The sequence below is a fragment of the Lepisma saccharinum genome, chromosome 9 (genome assembly GCF_977018435.1).
Source record: "Lepisma saccharinum chromosome 9, izLepSacc3.1, whole genome shotgun sequence".
NCBI classification, from domain to species: domain Eukaryota; kingdom Metazoa; phylum Arthropoda; class Insecta; order Zygentoma; family Lepismatidae; genus Lepisma; species Lepisma saccharinum.
This window is the reverse complement of record NC_139237.1, coordinates 41,676,860-41,699,261: the sequence shown is the minus strand read 5'-3', so window position 1 is coordinate 41,699,261 and position 22,402 is coordinate 41,676,860. Positions and strand designations below refer to the sequence as shown.

Here is a 22,402-nt window from a genome sequence, read left to right as displayed (position 1 = left end):
GTTGATAAGTGTGGTGTACACAAACTTAATCAGACATAATTTTGTTTCCCAATGAAACAATAGAGTTGGAGCAAAGTAAATGCGGTTTACTTGAAATTTTTTTTTTTTTTAGATAGTTTTAGAGTAAGTAATAATAACAAATAAACATTAATAAGAAGCTTCAAATACATCTTCAAAGATATTTTAGAAGTTCGTCTAAAACTGAGGCAGCATTTTTCAACTAATGAGGAATATGATTCAGAGATTTTGTAAGTGAAATTGCAAAAACAACTGTAAGTACAAATTTGGAGAGGAGGGTTGTAATACGCGGAACCTTGATTTTACGCTTTTCAAGGGACCAAGCTGAAAAAAATGAAAATGAGGGAAAATGTAAAATTGAGGAAATTTTATAAAATTTTGCCGTGTTGGGACCATCAAGATTGAATTTGTAATGTGGGAAAGTGTAAAATTGGGGTTCCACTGTATTAATCTTTATAGCTGTACCAATTAGTATTCTCCAGTTCAGACATTGTGCAGTTCTACCTTGAAACAATTATAATAGTAGAGTACTGCTTTTCAAAATATTTTGTAAATCCATTTTTGTATTTTAGAGAAGGCACAAGTGCAATTCATTTTAATGTAATTTGCAAAATGGAAGGCCTGTGTTGCTGCAGCCATGAACCTTCGGGTTTAAGAAGGCTAGGGAGTTAGTTAGTTAGTTAGTTAATTAGTAATTTGCAAAATTAGAATTTCTAAGTAAGTTCCGTGTCAAACAGCATCGGAGGTAATACACTTTGACTTGTACGAATGGACCATCTGTGCGAGAGAACTGCAGACTCTGATAAAGCAAAGTGGCAGGTGAAGCAACGTGGGAACATTTGATGTTTGAAGCAAATGTGTTCAGTGAATAAGTATAATGAAAATTAATTGCATTATAGATTTATTTGGGTGTGCACATGTGTAAGATATCGATGATATTGATTTTTTTTTTTTTTTTTTTTTTTGTAACCTGATTTGAGAAATTTGATCTAAAATCAGTGCCCTGGATATAAATATAGTTAAGAGTACTACTTAACATTTCTCAATATGATAATCCACTTTGCATGAACCAATTTTTCTGTTTTTCACTAATTTGCATTTCTAAATGCAATGTGCAAAATGGAACTATAATGAAAAATTGTTTGTAAATATGAAATGTATATGCTTTTTTTTTTTTTTTAATTTTCAGCTGGAATGACATTGGACGTGTGCTGGATCTAAATATCTTAAGTCAAGTGACTCCACAACATGAAAGCATGCATGTTTGTTCATGGTGTTTGAAGAAATTTTACAGTGCAGTGGATCTTCAAAGGCATATTCGAGTTCACACAGGAGAGATGCCATTTGCTTGCCACATATGTAATAAGCGATTTAATGTAAAGAGTAATTTGACACGTCACTTGAGAGTTCATTCACAGAGGCCATTTTTTTGTTTTCAGTGTGGAAAGACATTTACTACTGAAGAGAAACTTAATGATCATCTCGTATTGCACAATGCATATTCTAAAATATTATTCAAGAATAAAATACAAGAATAATTTAAACTTGTGCTGGTATGAGCACTTGATAATGAAAGGTAATGTGTTAAGTTTTTTTCACGAGCATACGTAATTATATTTTTAAACAAATATCATTTCGTGTCTGTCAGGTAGCATATCCAGAAAATATTTATATATAAGTAAATATTACAGAAAAGAAAGTTTTTCCATTAACATTTATCATTATTATTTTATACAACCATACATAACAACACATTTCTGTTAGTTTCAAAAGTTACACAAAAAATAATAGGATTGAGTGCCCCCTGCTTTTATCTCAGTGAACATTTACTCCTGCAAGAATTACTTTTGTAGGAGGAAGACAAATTTGACAGCAAAATCTTTTTAAAATTTTGTGTATATTTTAAAGCAATGACAATATTAATTTGATAGGGCATCAGTATTTCCCATTGGTCATCGTGTTTACAGAAACTTTTTTTTGCGACTATTTTAGCTTAAAATTTACTTGAAATCAAGAGGAATTGTTACTTTGAATTCTTCTGAAATGATAATTTTTTCCCCTGTTTGGGAATTAAATGAAAGATGTAGAGATTAGGACAGAAAATATATAGGGTAGGAAATTCCCTGCCACCCCAAGCCTCCTCTGCCCTTTCAATTTAAAAATTGATGTTGTGTCTTATGAGATGAATTTTATTTAAACTAATAGTCTTGCATCTGTGGTTAGAGTATACTTGAAATGTTATTCAACAAGGAACAAGTAATGGAGATATCTTGCATTGTCAGGAATTGCATGTAATTAATTGTAACTTCAGGAGTCACAGTGGTCTTGTTGGTAAGGGTGACTTTAGGGTGGATAATTTAAGGTCAGAATTTTTCCAGTCTTGTCCCTGCACAAAATGGCTCTGGTGTCACCCAGCCTCATGGGGGCAATCCTGGGGTGAAGGCAGGCACCTCCAAAACTGGCTGAAATTGAGCTCTTTAATTATATCACTCATTTTCATTCACTACATGACACAGCACAATCATTAAAAACATTGATATGTAATTCACTCACTATGCACATGATCTGCCTTCATATAAATTCCACATAGCAAGGAACATAATTTTCTTCAACATCCCACGATGCGATTTCCATGTGAAAGTGTTCCCAGTCAGCCATCTCCCCAAAGTTCAAAGCAAAATTTCCTCGTCACCATTATAATGCATGGTTGATTCAGTGGTCTGCATGTGTTCAACAGGATAGTGTTGTTCTTGGCCCTGAGGACAATTTCCCTGTCACATGGCACCCTTTTCTCCTTTTCTGGAAGAGTCTGGTTTCAAAATTTCCCGTTTGTGGGAAAATTCCATGCTGGTAAGAGAGTTTTGCAATATAATTGTTGCCAGCACTGTGAGGTTCTAACTCTGGGAGGACGGAAGACAGAAGCCTTCCAGCGAATGAGCGCTATAAGGTATAACCAAATACATCAATCGTTGGCCCCAACTTTGTAATATTATTGGACTGAGCAGGCGGTGGTTGGGGAAGAATCTTCAGGAGGTACTCTGGAGATAGTTTAATTTAAAGACGACCATAAACTATTTCCCCCCCCCCTCCCCGCAGTTGTTACTTGCGAGTGAAGCATCAGTCAGATTTGCTAGTTCATTATTTCCAGTATTTTAGTTTGGGCTTCAGAGATGGCCTAACTAGCCTAGAATATACATGCCTGATTAGTATATTCCTTCTCTCATACTCTTCAATGTTATTTTAGTGTTTTTACAAAATTTTTTTTGTAATAAGATGAAGTTGATTGTGCTTTTTTTAATGCAAAATATGGATGATTATATCCAGCTCAGTTGGATACACAAATTGTAAAACACAACAAAGAATTAGACAGGCTACAAAGGATCACACTTGTTCAGTTTGCTCCAAATCATTCATGTTTTCTAAGGATCTCAAAAGGCATTTACCAGTTCACACCTTACGCATGTCCTGCATGCAAGAGGTCGTTCAACGTGAAGGGCAATTTGTTACGTCATGTAAGATCTTTCCACATGAACATATTTACTAATCTGTGAGTCATGTTATGAAATTCACATTATGTGAAATTGTGCCTGTTCAATTCCATATGTAAATATTACACTCTTTTTGCACAAAATGTTATATCAAAGTTGTAAACTCTGAAGAAGAATAAATAAATTAAATAGTTAAGCATGTTTTTCTTTGTCAGTTTTTACCTGTTGGCTTTTATTTTATCTGGTGCTGTATGGGTCAAAAGTTTCTTTTTCTACAGTACAAATAACGTATTTGCTAATTTTAAGCAAACTTATTATACAAATTGCATTTATTATGTTGGAATCAATACAAATACAAATTAATGCAGTTAAGTAGTAAACTTGTTCTGTACAGAAATATATATTTAGATTCTATGTTCGTGTGCATTTGTGTTAGATTGGGGGAGGGGCTATATTTTGAGTATGCATGTACGCATGTTATAAATGAATAATATGATTATTTCACTTGTAGAATCACCTCCTAAGTGTTGGAAACAAACTTTAGTAACACCCTGTATATATCATGCCATACATGACATTGAACCACTTAGGTTGCTGAGCATGGACGCCAATGTCGGTTGTTCACTTGCATCTAAACATTAGTCATCCTCTTTCGTGTTATTAGCTAAACATGGTAAAGGTGAGAGAGAAACTAAGAAACATTACAAACAAGGAACGTTGAATTATGCAAAATTGGAATACCTAACTTCCTTATTATGTGTCATTTTTGTGAAACTTTTAGTTCTTTTTATGTAACTGTTGTGTACATATGCAATTATTGTTCTATTTTCCAGCTCCTTTACCACATTAGATGCTATTTCATTGGATGAAAATGTGACAACAATGTTGGGTAATGAGCCAAGGAAAGTTGACAGTAAGTGTTTATTTTGTATGAAGTCCTTTAAAAACCAGGAACTTGGAAAACACTTGCTGGAGCATATGCATTTCAACGATAACATCTGTGAAATATGTTCCAAGAGTTTTTCTCGCAAGGATAGTTTGAAACGTCACATGAAACTCCACTCATCAGAAAGGCCATTTTATTGCACAGATTGTGGAAAAACGTTCAGCTCTGAAGATCAACTGAGACATCACACTATGGTTCATGAATCAATGAAAAGCTAGAGGATTGTGAAATTATATACAAAACTTTTTATGAGAAATTCCAAGGATTTTGTGATAGATGTTCTCAGAAGATATTATATTTATGTTCACTTAAATGTAGCTAGTCTTGTATCTTCAATTTGATTCATTATGTACAGTATATCGACTTTTGAAAGAATCATTGATATGAATGCTGTGGAGCTTTGTTGAGTAGATATCTTACCTTCTAAACTTTACATTTGAGTTTGATTCAATATCAATACTAGTTGTATTAAAACTGAAAATTGTGAATCACAATTCAATTACAGATTGTAGTTACAGTGGATCCCCGATTTTAAATTTTGCCGCATTTTAAGTTTTTTCAGCGTGGTCCCCTGAAAAACGTAAAATCAAGGTTCCACTAGTATTCTTCCATGATTTATGCATGATGCAGAGAGAGTGAGAGTGAGTGAGTGAGTGAGTGAGTGCGCGCACGCATGCTGGTTGACATTTTGTGAGGTACAAATATTCTGTACATTATATTAGGGATAAGACAGGTTAATCGGCACTCCTCTATCGGTATTACTGATGTTTTTACCGATCTGATATATTTATAAATATCTTATAGTTTAGTGCAAAGTTCTATCATTTTGTTATAATTATTATGGATAATCTCCATGCCCTACTTTCTAAATATGCAGCTTCTTTTGCACTGCAATCACCTCGAAACACACATTTATTAAGGAGGTCAATGAACCATTCGGGTCTTCAAGGACCATTTTGATTTTTATATGGGATCAGTAGAATATCAGTTATCGGTATTGGCCAAAATTAAATATTGGCCCATCCGTATATTATATAAAATGTGCACTTTAAATTAATTTTGTACCAGAACTATTGGTGAGTGTATTTTGTTGTAAATCACAGTTATTTTCTTGTGAGGTCTTCTGTATTATAACAATCCTAGTGACTTTCAATAGGGTCTTAAGCAGAAGTACATTGATATGCCATAGTTACAGCACAATATTTACTATATTCTTACATTTATAACTATTGTATACAATTTTATGATGCTACAGTGTTGAAGTATTCGTATCAGCATGTTCATGGTAATCATTATTAATTTGAAGTGGAACCAACCTAGCGAATACTCTTCCAAATTACCAGTGTTCTCTATATATGAATGTTGTAACGATTTCTCCAATAAAAAAACATTGTTCTGCAACTTGGCTCACTTTATTTCTCTCGCTCCAATTTCTACAACTGATCCTGTTTTTACAAGCCACTGTGTGTACAGAGTTCCTTCAACATGTGCTGTTTCAGAAACTCTTCTCTCGTTCATTTTAAGGCCAGCTCGGTGCCCAAGTGCATTAAGTGTCGACTTTCATTCTCACCACCAAAGTTCCTGGGTTTGAGTACCAGCCTGGTCATGGTGTTTATTGTGAGTGTCCCTTCATCAATTTCATCTAATCATCGCTCATGATCGTCATTGCATTTAGCCAAAAGTGTCAAAAAAGAGACAATAAAACACAGAAATATAAATACAAATTATCCATTTGAAATTTAGTCTCCCTATCAATGCTACTTTTTGAGTGATGTTTACTTATTTATGCAAAATTGTTAATATCACTGTCTCTCAAGAGTTCCATGTCAGTGATTAAATTGAAATTGATACTTTCAGAGAGTTGATGCCAGTATGTCTACAAGGAAACACTGGAAGGCTATACATTTGCTCTGCAATATCTGACTTAGATAATCAGCTATCTGAGTATGCTAAGTTACTCAGAAAAGTAACATTTTATGCTGTCTGTACACGATCAAGTGAATCATGAACAAGTTGTTGAATTGAATGCTTAAAAGGACATGGCATCAGAGACGTCATTTTTCTCATTGGATAGGCCGGACCCTTTGGCTGAGTGGTTAGCAAATCGTGCTTCGACGCCAAGGGTCCCAGGTTCGAATCCCGCTCGGGCATGGTTGTTTGTGAATGTCCATTCATCAGTTTCATCACTCATCCCCATCTTCGCAAATTAGCCAAGAGGCACAAAACGCGATGTAAAATGAAATAAATCAAATCAAATCAAATCTCATTGGATGGAAGGTTAGGTCCAAGAATTTCTATTTAGGAATGATTCTAAATAACATTTGTCGACCAATCAGAGCACATGCTATTGAAATTGATTATCGGAAAAAAGCATCGAGATATAGAATGAGGAAAGTATAAACGTGAGTTTGTGACTTGCGAGAAAAAGGAGTGGTTGAGCATTCTAGTCTGTATTTATTTAATCCCAGATATACAATAAAAATGATGTATATTTCTTTTGTAGTGAGTAATGTAATAATAAAATATATTCGACAACAAACAGTAAAACATAATATTTTGTGTAGATCTTAACTCTTTCCCTGGTGGCAAGATTTCGAACTTGCTGTCTCTATCCGGGCAGGAAATTTAAACAAAATGAACCTAAAAGACACATTTATTATTTTTGTTTGGCAACAGCAACAAAGATGAAATCTTTTGTTATACAAAGTGTAAATATCAGTAGAGGATATTTACATGAAATATCACATAATATTTACATATTATAAATACATGAAAGCATGTATTTATAATGTAATAGTTTCAGCAATTTTAGTAGTTAGTAATTTTGCTGTCTCTGTCCTAGCATGCAATTAACACTGTTAATTCTCAGTGTTTTCTGAACTATAATTGTCTTAAATTTGTTGAAATTAGCAGTATTTTTTTCCAGAAATGCATGTGATGCTCATTTTCTTATCCTTGTTAACTCTTTCGCTGCGGACTTTTTCAAGCAAATGTGGCCTTTGCTGTGTATTTTTTTTGAGGATTTTTCAGAATTTAAAAAAAATGTAAATAATTATTCTAGAACCCTACTACGTATACTACTTCTACAAAAGTAAATCAGTTTTCTATATAAGTACACTTTAAGGTAGATTTTAATGAAAAAATGATGCTTATGTTACAGTACAGCACTGACAGGTAGCTTTGAAGTTCTTTTTTGTGTGGTAGATCTCAAAACTATGAACACCACCATTTACAGAATCACTTTCACATTCTGAACACGAATCTGTACCACTCACTAACACATTGTCAACACAGTCACTTTCTCCATCTTCTCCAGCACCAATTACATCTGATCCACTAAATTCACAGTCCGAAATAACATCCAAAAGCTCTGTTACTTCTCTGTGATCTGAGAGTTTCAAAACCTTACCCGCTGCCATTCTTGTTTACATACGCACGGCGGTACACGAAGTTCATTTGTTCAGAGAAGAAGCACGATTTGTCCTTGAAAACTATTTGAAATGAAAGCCGCTAGGTGGCAGCATCATGCTTTCGTTGCGGGGCGACTTCACTCGACACCAGCAGCGAGGAGAATATTTCAGATCGACTGCAGTCGCTTTCCGTAAGTTACACATATTGAACCAACCAAAGCGACTCAAGTCGCTTCCCGCAGCGAAAGAGTTAAAGTGGACATCATCACGTGCACATTTATATGTGTTATTGGCAGACACACTGGGATGCCATTAATTTGTTACGCCCTTTAATTGCACATGAATTTAGAATAAACTAACAGGTAGCATTGCAAGATGGTAAGGGAACAATGGAATGATGGTAAAATTGCTTTACAGTAATATAAATAAATTCCCTTTCAACATTATGATGCATGGCATGGCCCAAGTCAAATTTAGGACTATCTAACACTTGCAGTGCTCTGTTATTGTGGTTAGGTTTCTTGCCTTAAGTTAAAAAATGAAATTTATTTTAAATTCAGAAACATTTTACATGTAAAAAGTACTAAATAAGCACATATTTGGAACAATCATATCATTCATTGAATTTCAGTGAAAATATTGGAACATTCTGGTAGACAGCCACGGCACTGTGGCACACACTTTGGGAACCACTGAACTAGAAAATCCTTTCACTGTACTGTGGGAAAGGAAGCAGACTAAATGAACATTTGTTTCTGAATAAAGAAGGTCTGCATTTTTAGTGGCTTCCTGAAGGGATTTTCTTTCTGACGATGGTTTGTTTGCTCTTTTTGAATTTACATAAGGTCTTTATAATTTATTTATTTATTATTATTTTTCTTTAATGCTGAGCAATTTCTTATAATGTATAGCTCTTGAGGTTCACAATGGGGAAAACAAGGCTTCCTTCATATTGCTGTATTTCATTAACTAAGTTGACTAAACATGGATAAAGCTGACATATTTATTGCATAGAAAAAGAACTAGACACTTACTTTGGATTATATGCACTCTGTGTCATTATGAATTAGTTTTCAATATGACTGGAATCAGTGGAGACAGCGAAAGGTGTTAACATTTACTTCAAATCTATACACATGAATTATTATTATTAGTGGACATGACATTTTGGGATCAAGTTTTTTTCCCCAAAATAAAAGAAATAAAGCTAACAGAAAACCCTTGAGGAAATTAGAGACATCTTCTGATACCAGGTATGGCTCATATTTCGTGTTTTATCAATATTTTAATTTCAGCAATGTGCATTTCATAAGTTAACGTTTGTTTTATGCTCAACCTACTTATGTATTTGTAACCTAATTATTTTTTTTTCATTTGTGATGTTTATGAGTTTCATTGAAGCTACTTGTTTTTATTATTATTATTTAAATATATGTGTGCATATAAGATACAATTTTTTATAGATTATTATATCTCATAACATTTGTGATTTGCGTTTATAGATGTGTTTCGAGTCTGAGCATTGAAATGGAATATCTAAATTCTGCACCTTAAATTAAATATTTTAAATATACAAACACAGTTAATATATTTGTGTGTGTATGTGTGTGGGTGGTGAGAGGTGGTAATACGTAAGGTTTAAATAGAGAAAAGAACTGCTTGTACCCTTGAATTTTTTGAAAGTTCACCTTGAAAATCAGAAATTATACTTGAATTTTTATCATGGTCCTGGAGTGGCTACCCTGATTGAACACATTCTCCATTGTTTGGAATGTGTATCACACTAACTTCATTACACACACCTACACACAGTACACACATAAGCAGATATATATGAAGAGAAAGTTATGGAAATATAAAAATAATCATAGTCATTGTGTGAAATAAGACCACCGTTTTATTTTCAGCTCGAATCCTGGTGGAACTGCTGTGATTGACATGGCGCTTGGAAGGATTCACGTTTGCTCAATATGCTCGAAGATATTAGCCAATGCTGGCAATTTAAAGAGACATGTAAAACTTCACACGGGAGAATATCCATTTCCTTGCCATGCTTGCAATAGGCAATTCAGGGAGAAGCATCATTTGAAGCGTCACTTAGCATCCACACACTCTGCATAGAAGCTATATTTCTGCTATCTCTGTGGAAAGAGCAGAGACTGAAATTTGCCCGAAAAATCACAATATACTGCATCACTGACCAATAAATACATGTGGGGTGTGTAATGCATTATTATAGACATTTTAAACAATGTGGAACAAATTGTATGTCCAGAATGTTTGCTTCGCTATAAGAAGTTTATGAACATTTAATTTATTTTGTAGTGGCTGGGTAAAAACTGTAGAATGAATATAACTTGCTATGTTAAAAAAAATCTGAATTTTTGTGTATTTTACGTGATCTTTCAAAGATAGATGTGTGTGTGTGTAATTTTCCCTCATTTTTAGCTAATAAATAAATCATATGTTTTATATTCCTTCAGTGTTTGCATGTGAACCTGTGATCATGGTAGAAATATGGAGGTGGATTCTGTATTTTTATCTATTTATGTGTTTTATAAGCTCTTTTTTATTATTATTTGGTAGAGCCCTCAGCTCGAAGTATTGATGTGACATTAAGTGGCCAACTATCGAATTCACCACTAACATTTCCAGGGTAGAATCCCAACCTGACCATGGGTTTTCTTTCGAGATTGTCCCTTCATCAAATAAGTTCTCTCCAGCAGTGTAGTGGCCGTCACACTTGCCTGGTAATCAAGGGAGCCACATTTCACACTGGTTGGGAACACACTTTAAACTGTAGATCTAGTCAAACAAAGTTCAAACAAATCAACAAATCTGTGTTTACACTCAAAATTTCTTTTGCAATTTGTACTTTGAAGTTGAACATATCAAGAAGAAGAAATCTGTCTTGATAATGTCTGTAACATTTGAAATGTCCTGCAAGTAGAGTGTGAAAAGAAATGTTGTCTTGGCACCATTTCACCACGGCCTTTAATTGGTACCCAGTGAGGGGAGAAATGGATGCATCACGGTGTTGGTCACATCACCTGGCTGAGGTTGAAAATGTATGAAAGCACCACTTAGTACTTTCTTAGAATGGGGACAACTTCATTTTTACCCTGGTTTTGTAAACTGCATTTCTAAGTACACAGTTATTTTTCTAAAATGAAATACACTGCACATATTAAGTTGCATACCTTAAGTAGGTGAAGTTTGGTGTGAATTGTGTGATATTTAATAGATATCAGTAGAATACTGTCTTGATATTGTTAAAATGTAAATTATTAATAATTTATCAGTGTCAGTTAAAAATATAAAATCAGTCCATCTATATTTTATTATAAAATAGCAAAACAATATGGAGAGATTCTCTTGGGATATCAGCTAGGTTATTTCTTATTCTGCTGAGAGTTCGGTAGCTAACGGTACTCTCATTCTTCCAGAGTGATGTTAGTTCTTGATAACTCAAAGCATATCTAGAACCAAAGGTTTGTCCAGAATTTCCCATTTAGGAGGGGTGTAAGTGTACATTTTGAGCCAAAATGGTCAAAAATTGGGCCTTTATGAAAACTTTTAAGGATTTGTTGAGTAAATTGTGGGAGCGGGGGTGAATAAATCACTGTCCAGAACTGACCTCCTGATATCCTGGGAGAATTTACTGCCAGGAAAACTTCAGGAATTATTTCAGTAAAACACCATGTTGTTCTTCCTTTCAGCTTGTACAGTGAACAGACTCTTGACAGCCAGTATAAGAACTTAACAATCAAACCATGTGGAGGCAAATACATCTGTTCCTGGTGTTCAAAGGAATGCTACACATCAGCAAGACTCAAGGAGCACGTTCGAGTGCATACAAAGGAAAAACCTTACATATGTTCATTCTGTGATAAGTATTTTAGTCACAAGAATACTTTAAAGCGCCACATATTTGTTCACGGAACAGCAAAATTTTACTGCAAGGTTTGCTGCAGGTGTTTATCATCTGAGAATGAGTTGAAAACACATAAAGTGCTTCATGGAATTTTGAATGAGTAATTTTTTTAAGTGCATCAGCCTGAGTAATATAATGTGGAAAAGTTTAAAGATTGTTTGGAAAATTATCAATTCTCTTTGATACCAGGATAGATACTCTTAATGATACCCAATGAAATTGTAACAATTCAAAATAGTTATAAGTTTTCATTGGAACTATACCATATCATTCTACCAGAGTTTTGCTTTAAAATATTCATAATTTCACATGAGGTAATCATTTAATCACAAAATCCATTTCTCCCCACAGTGTTGTTGCAAAAATAAAATAAAATTGTGCATTTTGCATAATTTTCAGGATATTTAGACTTCACTAAAGTGTTGTTCCTCTTTTTTTCCACTGCCTGTGAAACAACCGGACTCTGGAAGATATGGTCCAGTATCAACCAACCAACCAATAATTTCCGATGTCAATACTGATACCAATAATAATTATACTAAGCTTTCCATATGGATTACTTACTATAATTATTAAGAATATCTTTGAGTGTATGTATGTGTTTGATGTACTTAGAAGTACTACATTGTTTGATGTACGCATGTTTCGGATCCATGCATGAAAAGTTGTATGTTGATACTTAAAGCTTTTGTGGTTTTACAATCTAGCAGATTGAACAGAGTAAATTCAATAACACTAAGTGGAAGATAATTAAATATTATGGAATGAAGAGAACTGGTAAACTGTCTCACTCTGTGTGTATGGTTTAATAGTTATTACCCTTCTACTAAAATGACAAAGTTGTGTTTTGAATTATTTTTTTCCTCTTGAATTCTGATGTAAATGTACAAGTAAACTAATCAATAGCAGAGCCTTAAATAATTTAGTATTTTTTTTATTATTTTCTGTCCACTATAAGAAGGAAGTCAATGTGAACAAATACACACAGTTTCTGAGAAATTCTATTGGTTGTTCGAATTTCAGCTGTGTAGATTTTTTCACATATGTATATAGTGCATATGATAAAGCCATACCACTCAATGTAGCTGCTATATTGAAGTATAACTATGATCAATACATTTCTCAGAAGTCAAGTGAGTTTGTTTACATTAATTTCATACCTTCAGTAGGTGAAGGATAGTGTTACACCATGGTGACTTTCATGATGTTAGAATATTTTAAAGGATGGGGAGGGTATGGATGTAAGAAGGGCTTACAACTTCTGTTTTTAGTAGTAAGTATGAGGGCAAATCAAAAAGTCTTTGCGCCTAACTATTTATTGCCAGATTACAAACCTAAAAAGAAAGACAAGATATACACAATCTTCTACGTACTTTTTGCTATTTTTCCACGTAATCACCAAACCTGTTGAGGCACTTGTCCCACCGTACCACAAGTTTCGCAATGCCCGTTGCATATTAGGTGGCCGGCTGATCTCGGAACCAACGACAAACAACGTACTTCCCTTCGGTGTTGTTTGTGAACCTCTGTCCTGCCAGGAACTTCTTCAATGGACCAAAAAGATGGTAATCACTGGGGGCTAGGTCTGGAGGTCTGGGCTGTATGGGGGATGCTCCATAATCTCCCACCCCCATGACTGAAGTTTGGTGATTTTTTTTTTCACCACATGTGGTTTCATGTCATGGAGGAAGACCACATTGCTCACTTTATGAATACCCTGATGCTGACGCTTTTTCCTAATGGGTGCTCGTAGGGAGAGTGTGCGACAGTAGCGTTCTGCATTGATGGTTACACCTCTTGGCAGGAAATCCAGCAGGAGCGGTCCTTGACTGTCCCAAAACACTGTGAGCATCAGTTAACTGGTCGATGGTGTTGTTCAGAATTTCTTCTTTACTGGCGAGCTGGGATGTTTCCACACCATGCTCTGCTGTTTTAACTCGGGAGTGTAATGCAGTATCCACGTTTCATCGCCAGTGACAATGAGGTACAGTAAACTGTCACCCTTGTCGACGTAACGCTGCAAATGGTTCAGTGACATGGCCATTCGCTTGCCCGTGTGGACATCATCAAGAAGCTTAGGATCCCACCAACATGACACCTTGCGGTATCCCAACGAATCGTGAACAATGTCGTAAACACTACCATAGGAAATGCCAAGTTCAGTGGCAATGTCCTTCAGATGAACAGATGAACACGTCGATCAGCTTTCATCATTTCATCAACATGGGTAATGTTGTCCGGTGTCAGTGAGGAACGAGGTCAGCGCGATCGCTCATTGTCCTCCACATTATCCCGTCCATTTTCAAACTCCTTGCACCACCACTGCACACTTCGCACTGATAAACACTTGTCCACATACACTGTCTCCATTTCCCTGTGGATATCTGTGGGAGTTTGTCCTTTGCACCATAAAAAATGAATAACACTTTGCTGGTCATATGGCATGGACTTCCTGAGGACTCCGGCCATCTTTGCCAACTAATAACAGCACCGTGCCATGGAAGAAATTGGAAGTTACAATAGGGCCGTTCCAAGACAAGCCTACTGCATCGCTCATGTATCCCACTTTTGTAATAACACTTATAACTAGTGGGTGGATTTTTGCATCTTTGCATGTTTTTTTCCTTAAGGAAAATTCATATTCTCTCAACGGATTTATCCATTTCACTGGATGTGGATTACTCTGGCAAAGTTTTATAGTGCATATAAATGCATATTTGGGACGTTAGTGCATATTTTAGCTTAATGTGCATATAATCTGCATATACTGGGAGTAATTTTTCGTTTCATGTTTGTCTGCTTCATTTTCCCCGGGGCATTTAAAAATAGCCTACTTCGTCTGGTCATGAGCACTAGTTGGGTCAAGAACATTCCAAAACTCATCTCATACCATTGCAGGTAGTCTGGTTGCGAAGATAGAGAACCAACGATCTTTCAGAGATGTGAGTCACTTTTCCAAATTCCAGTGACAACACTGGGGTCGCATTATTTGAGGATTATCTATTAATGTGATATTTTGATAAATCTGTGAGTGTGTCTGTGTGCACTGCAGAAGTGACAATAAAGGCGGAACGAGAGAAGAAGTAACAGCTCTAAACATGTAATACATTTCAGACATTTAGAGTAGTTTCTGGCAGCTTAAATGGAAAATTGCCGAAATGCAAATTTACCATGCTCAAAAACTTTCTTTTTGGCAACAGAAAACATTTGTTGCCTGCATAGGCCAGGATACTGTGATTTTTATAAAGTTATGTTAATTTTTTTTGGACAGTGCTGCTTTAACCCAGTGAAGGATCATTATGTATTTAGTACAAAAGAAGATGGTAGAAACTAAGGGAATGATGGTCAGATGAAGATATGCACTATGAGCGCATTTTATTCTTAAATTAGACATAATAAAAATACAATAACTTTTTGCTATTATTTATATTTGTCGATGGATGGTAGCTAAATATTCCAACAACATACTGGTTCGGATTGAACATGATTTTTAGGTGATTTTCTTCATGAAAGTAATTAGTAGTGATTTGATGTGCTATTTTTACTATTAAAGTAATTGGAAGGAGAAAGATGGCAGTTCTATAGAAACTAAGATAGCATCCGTGGGATTTGTGTACTTATTGATATATTTAATGCCATTTTTATTAGTGTATAGTACAGTCCCTTTTTTTGATAAGTAAAATTGTCACAATCATATCTCGTATATAACCTACAACACAATTTATGTTTTAAATAATTATGCTTTTATTATTCTTTAGTCTATCATTGTGCATTATTTTCCATTAAATCTCGCTCGAAAAATAGCGTTTCTTCGACTCCCATGTTACGGTAGGTGCGAACCATGGATTCATAGTGCAGATGGTTTGCTGCCCGAGTTCAATACCTGCCTATAATACATTTATCTCTGTGCAAACTCTATCGCCACCAGAACCACACGTTAAATGTAGCAATCCAACATTGCTTCATTTGAATTGACGGTTAAGGTGATGGATTCACATTCAGAATATTGAATCAGTACATTAGGCCATCCAGACCATTGTTGTATGTCTGTAGTTGTACCATGTGCAATTTATGGTTGTGTTGTTAATTTGAATAAAAATGAAGTTAATCTTAATCTTAAATGAAGTATTAAAAATATGGTAAAATTTCGTTGATAGTTTTGAACAGACAAAGATTAGATTTTTTCTTTCTTTGTCCATCCAATCTCTTTTCGATATTACTCAAAAGAAAATAGTACGAGGAGAAATTGAGAAAACTGAATTAGAGGAAGAGTTAGCAATAGCTTCCAGAAACCAAGGTTTGCAGTTCCTGCATGGGGAACCTATGCAGGATTTGTATGGGTATTTCACAATTGAAATTTATTTATTTGAAAATTCTGAATACAGAAAAATCCATTTTACATCAGGATATCAACACAAGAAATGAAACGAACAAATACTGTCCAGTGGCATCTTGTGAAATGGAAAGAACATTTTCAAAATGCAAAGACTTATATGTGACAATCGCAATAGTCTGAAAACATTGATAAATAATGTCTAGTATATATTGAAATGCTAATGTAAAAGAATAAGATATTGATTAATGCAATGAAGAGAGCATAGTGTTTCCAACAAGATACGTATATTATTATAATTGCAGTTTTGCCATTTTTAGAGCAAGCCTCCAGACAAAGGAATGCATGTAATATAATCATTTTGTTACATGAAACTAAAAGCATTTGTAAATTAGTATGTTTTGGTGATACTAAATAGCACAATTTATCACACTTTCATTTCTATAATTGCGTTCATTAATTTACTGATACATTACTTCCCATGTAAGGCGTACAGAACCTTAAAATGGGTTGTTTTGAAAATTTAAGTGCATATTTTGGCATTTTTTTAGTGCATATTTTGGCTTTTTTTAGTGTATATAAATCCGCTCCCTACTTATAATAAGTTAGAGTTAGTGAGTTGGGTAGGAAAGGCCAAACCTGCAGGTTGCATTGTGATTTATGCAGGTTTTTTAGAATTTTAACTTTTTTAACTTTTTTACCTGTGAATAGGTCTACTGTACAAGTTTTATTAGGGAACGGCTTGGTTTTTACGTACTTCTAATAGCAAAAACTTAATATTTTAAATGTACCCTAACCAACCCTTAACCACAATCCTCATATTACATTTTTGACGCAGTACTATGCCAAGTACTTAGTTTTTATACGAACCTGAGGAAAGAGATAGTCAATCTCTGAAACGTCGTTCTACAATAAGAGCACTATACTCACATACGTAAGTACAATTTTTAACTTTCCTTTTTTATATTCTGGATTTGTGAGTAACACGCGACAAACCTATAAAATGCTAAAAAATTATGCTCAAAGACTTTTTGATTTGCCCTCATACTAAAAATTCATGATTTTTTCACATACCTGATTGTCTTTATTTTCACGAATATACAGTCCAAGAGAAGGGGCATAACACCCCTTTCAAACTCTTCCCTCTTGGCTGACTTGATACTGATAGCTATACTCTTTACCTATTCTCATTACTGCTAATACCAGTGTTTGAACATATTAATTTAAAGAATTTAAAGTTGCTCACAGTCTTTATGCCTTTGTATGCATAAAGTAGACTAAGAACTAACTTTACTACACCAGTCTCCGAAAGTTTTGATTTTAGATAGAGGTAAAGCCTTCCATCCACATTGCAACAAGCCATAAATGCTCATGGGGAGGGGGTTAGGCGCTCCACATTTCACAATCTCTGTCATCATACAGATGATGTGATCAGCACCACATTCCTGCCACCCCCCCCCCCCACCCCCACAGGTTTGCCCAGTGTACCCATTTTATTATGTGGCAAAAGGTGTGACCTGCTTCCCACCAAAAGAGCAGATGCAGAATGGGTTGTGTCAGTGAAAACAAACCATGTTGTGGAAACTGTCATCTCTGTTGCCAAAGCTGTCGATAATGTCAATGGCCTCTGAATGTTACAGTTTATTCCTTACTGGAATGCCATAACTTTCTTGATAGCTTCTCCTATGAAGCAGATGATGTGAGTGAATCGGCAACATCATCCATGTGACTCAACATAGAATGTGTGGAAGCTGGTACAGTTATCCTTTTTGCCCTGTAGAGATCATTTGCCCAGGGAATCAAACCCAGGACTCATGCATGGCACCCTATGACTCGACCACCGTTACTCCTTGAGATAATTATTTTAATTTTACTTTAAAACAGCTTTAAAATTCCTTTTGTCACACTTGGTTTACTATTAATGAATATATAATTTCCAGAATATTTAAAATTCATGAATTTGTGAATCAACATTTTGACAAGTATTGGCCATAACAGTAATTAACTCCAAACTGATGTCTTCATATACAGGGTGTCCCATGAACGGCGCAACTGGGAATTAAGAGTGGCGTTACTTTGTAACCGAAACCTGTACATACATAAGTCATATACCAAATGTTAGCCCTCTCCAAGTAGATATTTTTAAACATAGAAACAGCAAACGGGGTGCAGTGTTGTTCATGGAGTGTTGCCAAATGTAAGTGAAAGTGTAAATTTATTTTTCCACAAAGCATGGAAAATTGCATGTCAAACATTCGTACGGAAATTTGCACGTCAATTTCCACCTTGGGTAGGTGGACTATTTCGCCATCTATAGTTCAGAGAAGAAAACCGATCGTTTTCGCGTATAGCCAATCCTGAAATGCCTCGTAAAGGTGCACCGGTCCAAATGGGTGTTTTAAAAAATATATGAGGTACAGTGGCAACACTGTTGATGTTTGAAGGCAACAAAAGGTGTGTTTAGTGATGGTCTATGACATGGAAATACTGGAAACAGTAAAAAAAGAAAATGAAAATTATGGTGAAAAAAGTGTTACTTACCTACTCCTGGCAACGATGCAATGCGATAAGAGCGCCCACCGAACGAGAACAAAAGAATCAGTTAGTTGTGTACTTGGAACTGTTTGAGCCATGCATTTCACATTGTTCGTAGGGGAAGATTAGAATTGTTCTGTGAAATGAAGTACTCTTTGGAAGAGAGGGTGTTCGTTGTGGAACATTATTTTTGTTCAAAATCGTACACTAGTGTAAAAACTGTGTTTCATGAGAAATATCCGAATAACAGTGTTCCAGAAAATTCGACGATATATCGACTTGTTTCCAGATTTCGTGAAACAGGATTAGTTAATGACAAACCCTACCACAGACAACCACCAGTTTTGACACAAGGTGTGCTGCAGGATGTGGATCAGAGAATATCACAATCTCCCAGGAAATCTGTTCGTAAACTTGCTGCACAGGCAAGTGTATCAAAAACAACAACTCACCGAGCATTAAAACAATTGAACCTACGTTCATTTAAGGTACATGCTGTGCAAGAACTGAAGGAAGCAAAGGTGCACGTGTAAGATACTGCCAGTGCTTTAGAAATTTTATTAGAGACAATGGTGTGAATATTTTGGATAAGGTTTTTTTCACGGATGAAGCATGGTTCCACTTAAATGGATATGTCAAAAGTCAAAATTCTCGACACTGGTCAAGTAACAATCCCCATTTGTTACATTAACAATCACTTCATCCACAAAAGATCGGTGTGTGGTGCGCGATTTCGTGGAGAAAAATAATCGGTCCATTCTTTTTCAACACAACAGTTGACGGAATAGTTTATCGTGACCTTATCACCCAGTTTATTTCTCTGTTGGAATGTGATGAACGTGATTGTTGGTTTCAACAAGACTCCGCAACATGTCACACGTCTAATGAAACTTTAGACATGTTGGCAGAGTTTTTTGACGATCACATTATAAGCAAAAACTTATGGCCCAGTCGCTCCCCGGATCTGACGTCTGCAGATTTTTTCTATTGGGTTATTTGAAACAAACAGTTTACATTAATAACCCCAGAACACTTGATGATCTAAGAATAAACATTTGCACAGCCATTAACAATATAAACCAATCAACCTTGCATAAAGTTGCTTCCAACATGATAAAACGTGTTGATGAATGCCTCAGGGAAAATGGTTGTCATTTTTAACATCTTTTGTAAAGCTACACTGCCTGTTACACGCATTGCATGGTTGCGAGGAGTAGGTAAGTAACACTTTTTTCACCATAATTTTCATTTTCTTTTTTTCCTGTTTCCAGTATTTCCATGTCATAGACCATCACTAAACACACCTTTTGTTGCCTTCAAACATCAACAGTGTTGCCACTGTATCTCATAATTTTTTTAAAACACCCATTTGGACCGGTACGCCTTTACGAGGCATTTTAGGATTGGCTATATGCGAAAACGATCGGTTTTCTTCTCTGAACTATAGATGGCGAAATAGTCCACCTACCCAAGGTGGAAATTGACGTGCAAATTTCCATACAAATGTTTGACATGCAATTTTCCATGCTTTGTGGAAAAATAAATTTACACTTTCACTTACATTTGGCAACACTCCATGAACAACACTGCACCCCGTTTGTTGTTTCTATGTTTAAAAATATCTACTTGGGGAGGGCTAACATTTGGTATATGACTTATGTATGTACAGATTTCAGTTACAAAGTAACGCCACTCTTAATTCCCAGTTGTGCCGTTCGTGGGACACCCTGTACTTATATTATGTATATCAGCTGGTAGTGATACATTGGTTTATTGGGTCTATTGGACAATGTGTGATTACCCAGCTACTTAGCTTTACAACTAATACTGGCTTAGCCTCATTACGGATTGTGTAGATTTATCTTCAACCAATGCCAACCTGATGGCATTGTAATGTCTTTCATTGTAGTTAAGTGGTCCCAGGTTAGATCCCTGGTGGATGCACTTAGCACAATGATTTCATCCCTCTTCAAACTGTTAGCACAGTTCTGCCTAGTCTATCTGAAAATAAATTAGGCTTAAATATTTTGCGACACTGCAATGGATTCTGTTGCCTTTACATAAATTCCTAGTGAGTAAACACTTGCCATATCTTATCACTTGAGAGGTATGTACATTATAATTTTATTTCGTATTTGTTGTTTATTTTCAGATCTCTCAATATTGAACTGGACGAGGTGCAAACATGCTTGCCAGAAAACTCACTTGGAAGTAAATTCATCTGTTCCTGGTGCTTAAAGGAATTCTACGCTGCATGCAGACTTAAGGAACATGTTAGAGTTCATACAAAGGAGAAGCCTTATGCATGCCCTGTGTGCAATAGACCATTCAGTCGTAAAGATAGTATGAAGCGCCACTTAGTACTGCATGCACGAGATAGATTTTATTGCAAAACTTGCATGAGAAATTTGTCATGTGAAGAAGAGTTGAAACAACATGATATGCTTCATGCAGGAAATAGAGGAAAATCAAATTAATTTTCAGAATATTTGCACTCTGAACTTGTATTTTAATAGATGTTGAACAAAATTGTATCTTACAATAATTATTTTTTTACTAGTGAAATGTATATTTGCAATTTTTCATGGTAAATGAATCACAAAATAAATGTGCTTCTTTTAATTATATTCTATATTGACTCTCAATTTTGATTTTAGGTTTGAAACTTTTTTAATTGGACACAAATAAATATACAATTACTGTGATCAATTATCATTTACGCGTATGTTTGCACATGTTGAAAGAAGATTACGTGGTGTAATACTCTATATGTGTGTGTAATTTTATGTATTATATTTCAGTAATAGTACATTGTAGAATATGCCAAAATTTAATCATTAAGTAATAATAAAATAAGCTTACATTTTTAAAAGTCTGATTTTTTTTTATATGGTCAACATTATATAGTAATTAAGAACATTAGCGATGATGTAAGAGTTTTGCTAATACTGATATATACGATTGCTAATGTTACATGCAGAGTTTCAACAGTTCATTGACCTCTGTAAGTAATGAATGTCCTTGAGTGTGCCAATAATATGATATAAAGTAAAACTAAATTAAACTCTGAAGTGGAAAGACCTTTAAACATCCAAAAGTTACCAAATTTTTCTATTAAGATGTGTGTAATCACCTGTTTTTCTAGCTTTCTAGATAAGAGTACACTGCTATTCATTGTCTTCATGATGATCGGTCATCACTCATGTTTTGGTACTTTCATTATGAATCAAACCTTGAACCCCTTGTATCAGAGGTGTACATGGGTGATGTAAAATGGCAAACATTTACGTGGATTCATCTTTTGAATTAATGTGTGTAGCCATAGTTTTGATGAATTTTATAATTGGAAAATATATTATATTTGGTATTTACAGAAATGTGTACAAATTAATTGAAATACTAATTTGACATTATTGGCTAGTAAGAACATAACTTGGCCCTATCTTAACCCAATTACATAGAAACTATTTTTCTTGTCTAAGATTTATAAGTCTTGTAGCTTTTTTTTTTCTTGCTTTTTTTTACCCCACATGCTTTAGGTGTACTCTTGTAAACTTGGCAAAGACTCAAACTCATGTCTCTGAAATGCCAAGACAGTCTGGGCTTCACCTGTTTTTCAGTTACACTATTGTTGGAAACCAGGTTTCATTCCTGATCAAAGTTGCATCCTTTGATGAGTTTATACAATGTTCACCTATAACTGTAGAAGGTGGGTAGTTGCTGCAACAACGAATCACT

The 22,402-nt window shown here is 35.1% G+C and overlaps 1 protein-coding gene across 13 annotated transcripts in view; it reads left to right on the top strand.

Moving 5' to 3' along the window:
- LOC145992025 (uncharacterized) overlaps positions 1 to 22,402 on the top strand; it is a 276,188-nt gene that overhangs the window by 145,235 nt on the left and 108,551 nt on the right. Inside the window, exons 4-5 of one of the 13 annotated variants that reach the window (XM_083128070.1) lie at positions 4,340 to 4,419; positions 11,582 to 11,962. The exons of 10 other annotated variants lie outside the window; for them this stretch is intronic. In XM_083128070.1, the coding sequence (XP_082984196.1) occupies positions 4,340 to 4,419; positions 11,582 to 11,625 (124 nt within the window). In that variant the 3' untranslated portion in view covers positions 11,626 to 11,962. Of the gene's footprint in view, positions 1 to 1,207; positions 1,581 to 4,339; positions 4,979 to 11,581; positions 11,963 to 22,402 lie in introns of those variants that run through there. 2 more of the 13 variants (XM_083128056.1, XM_083128053.1) reach the window with 2 other exon arrangements.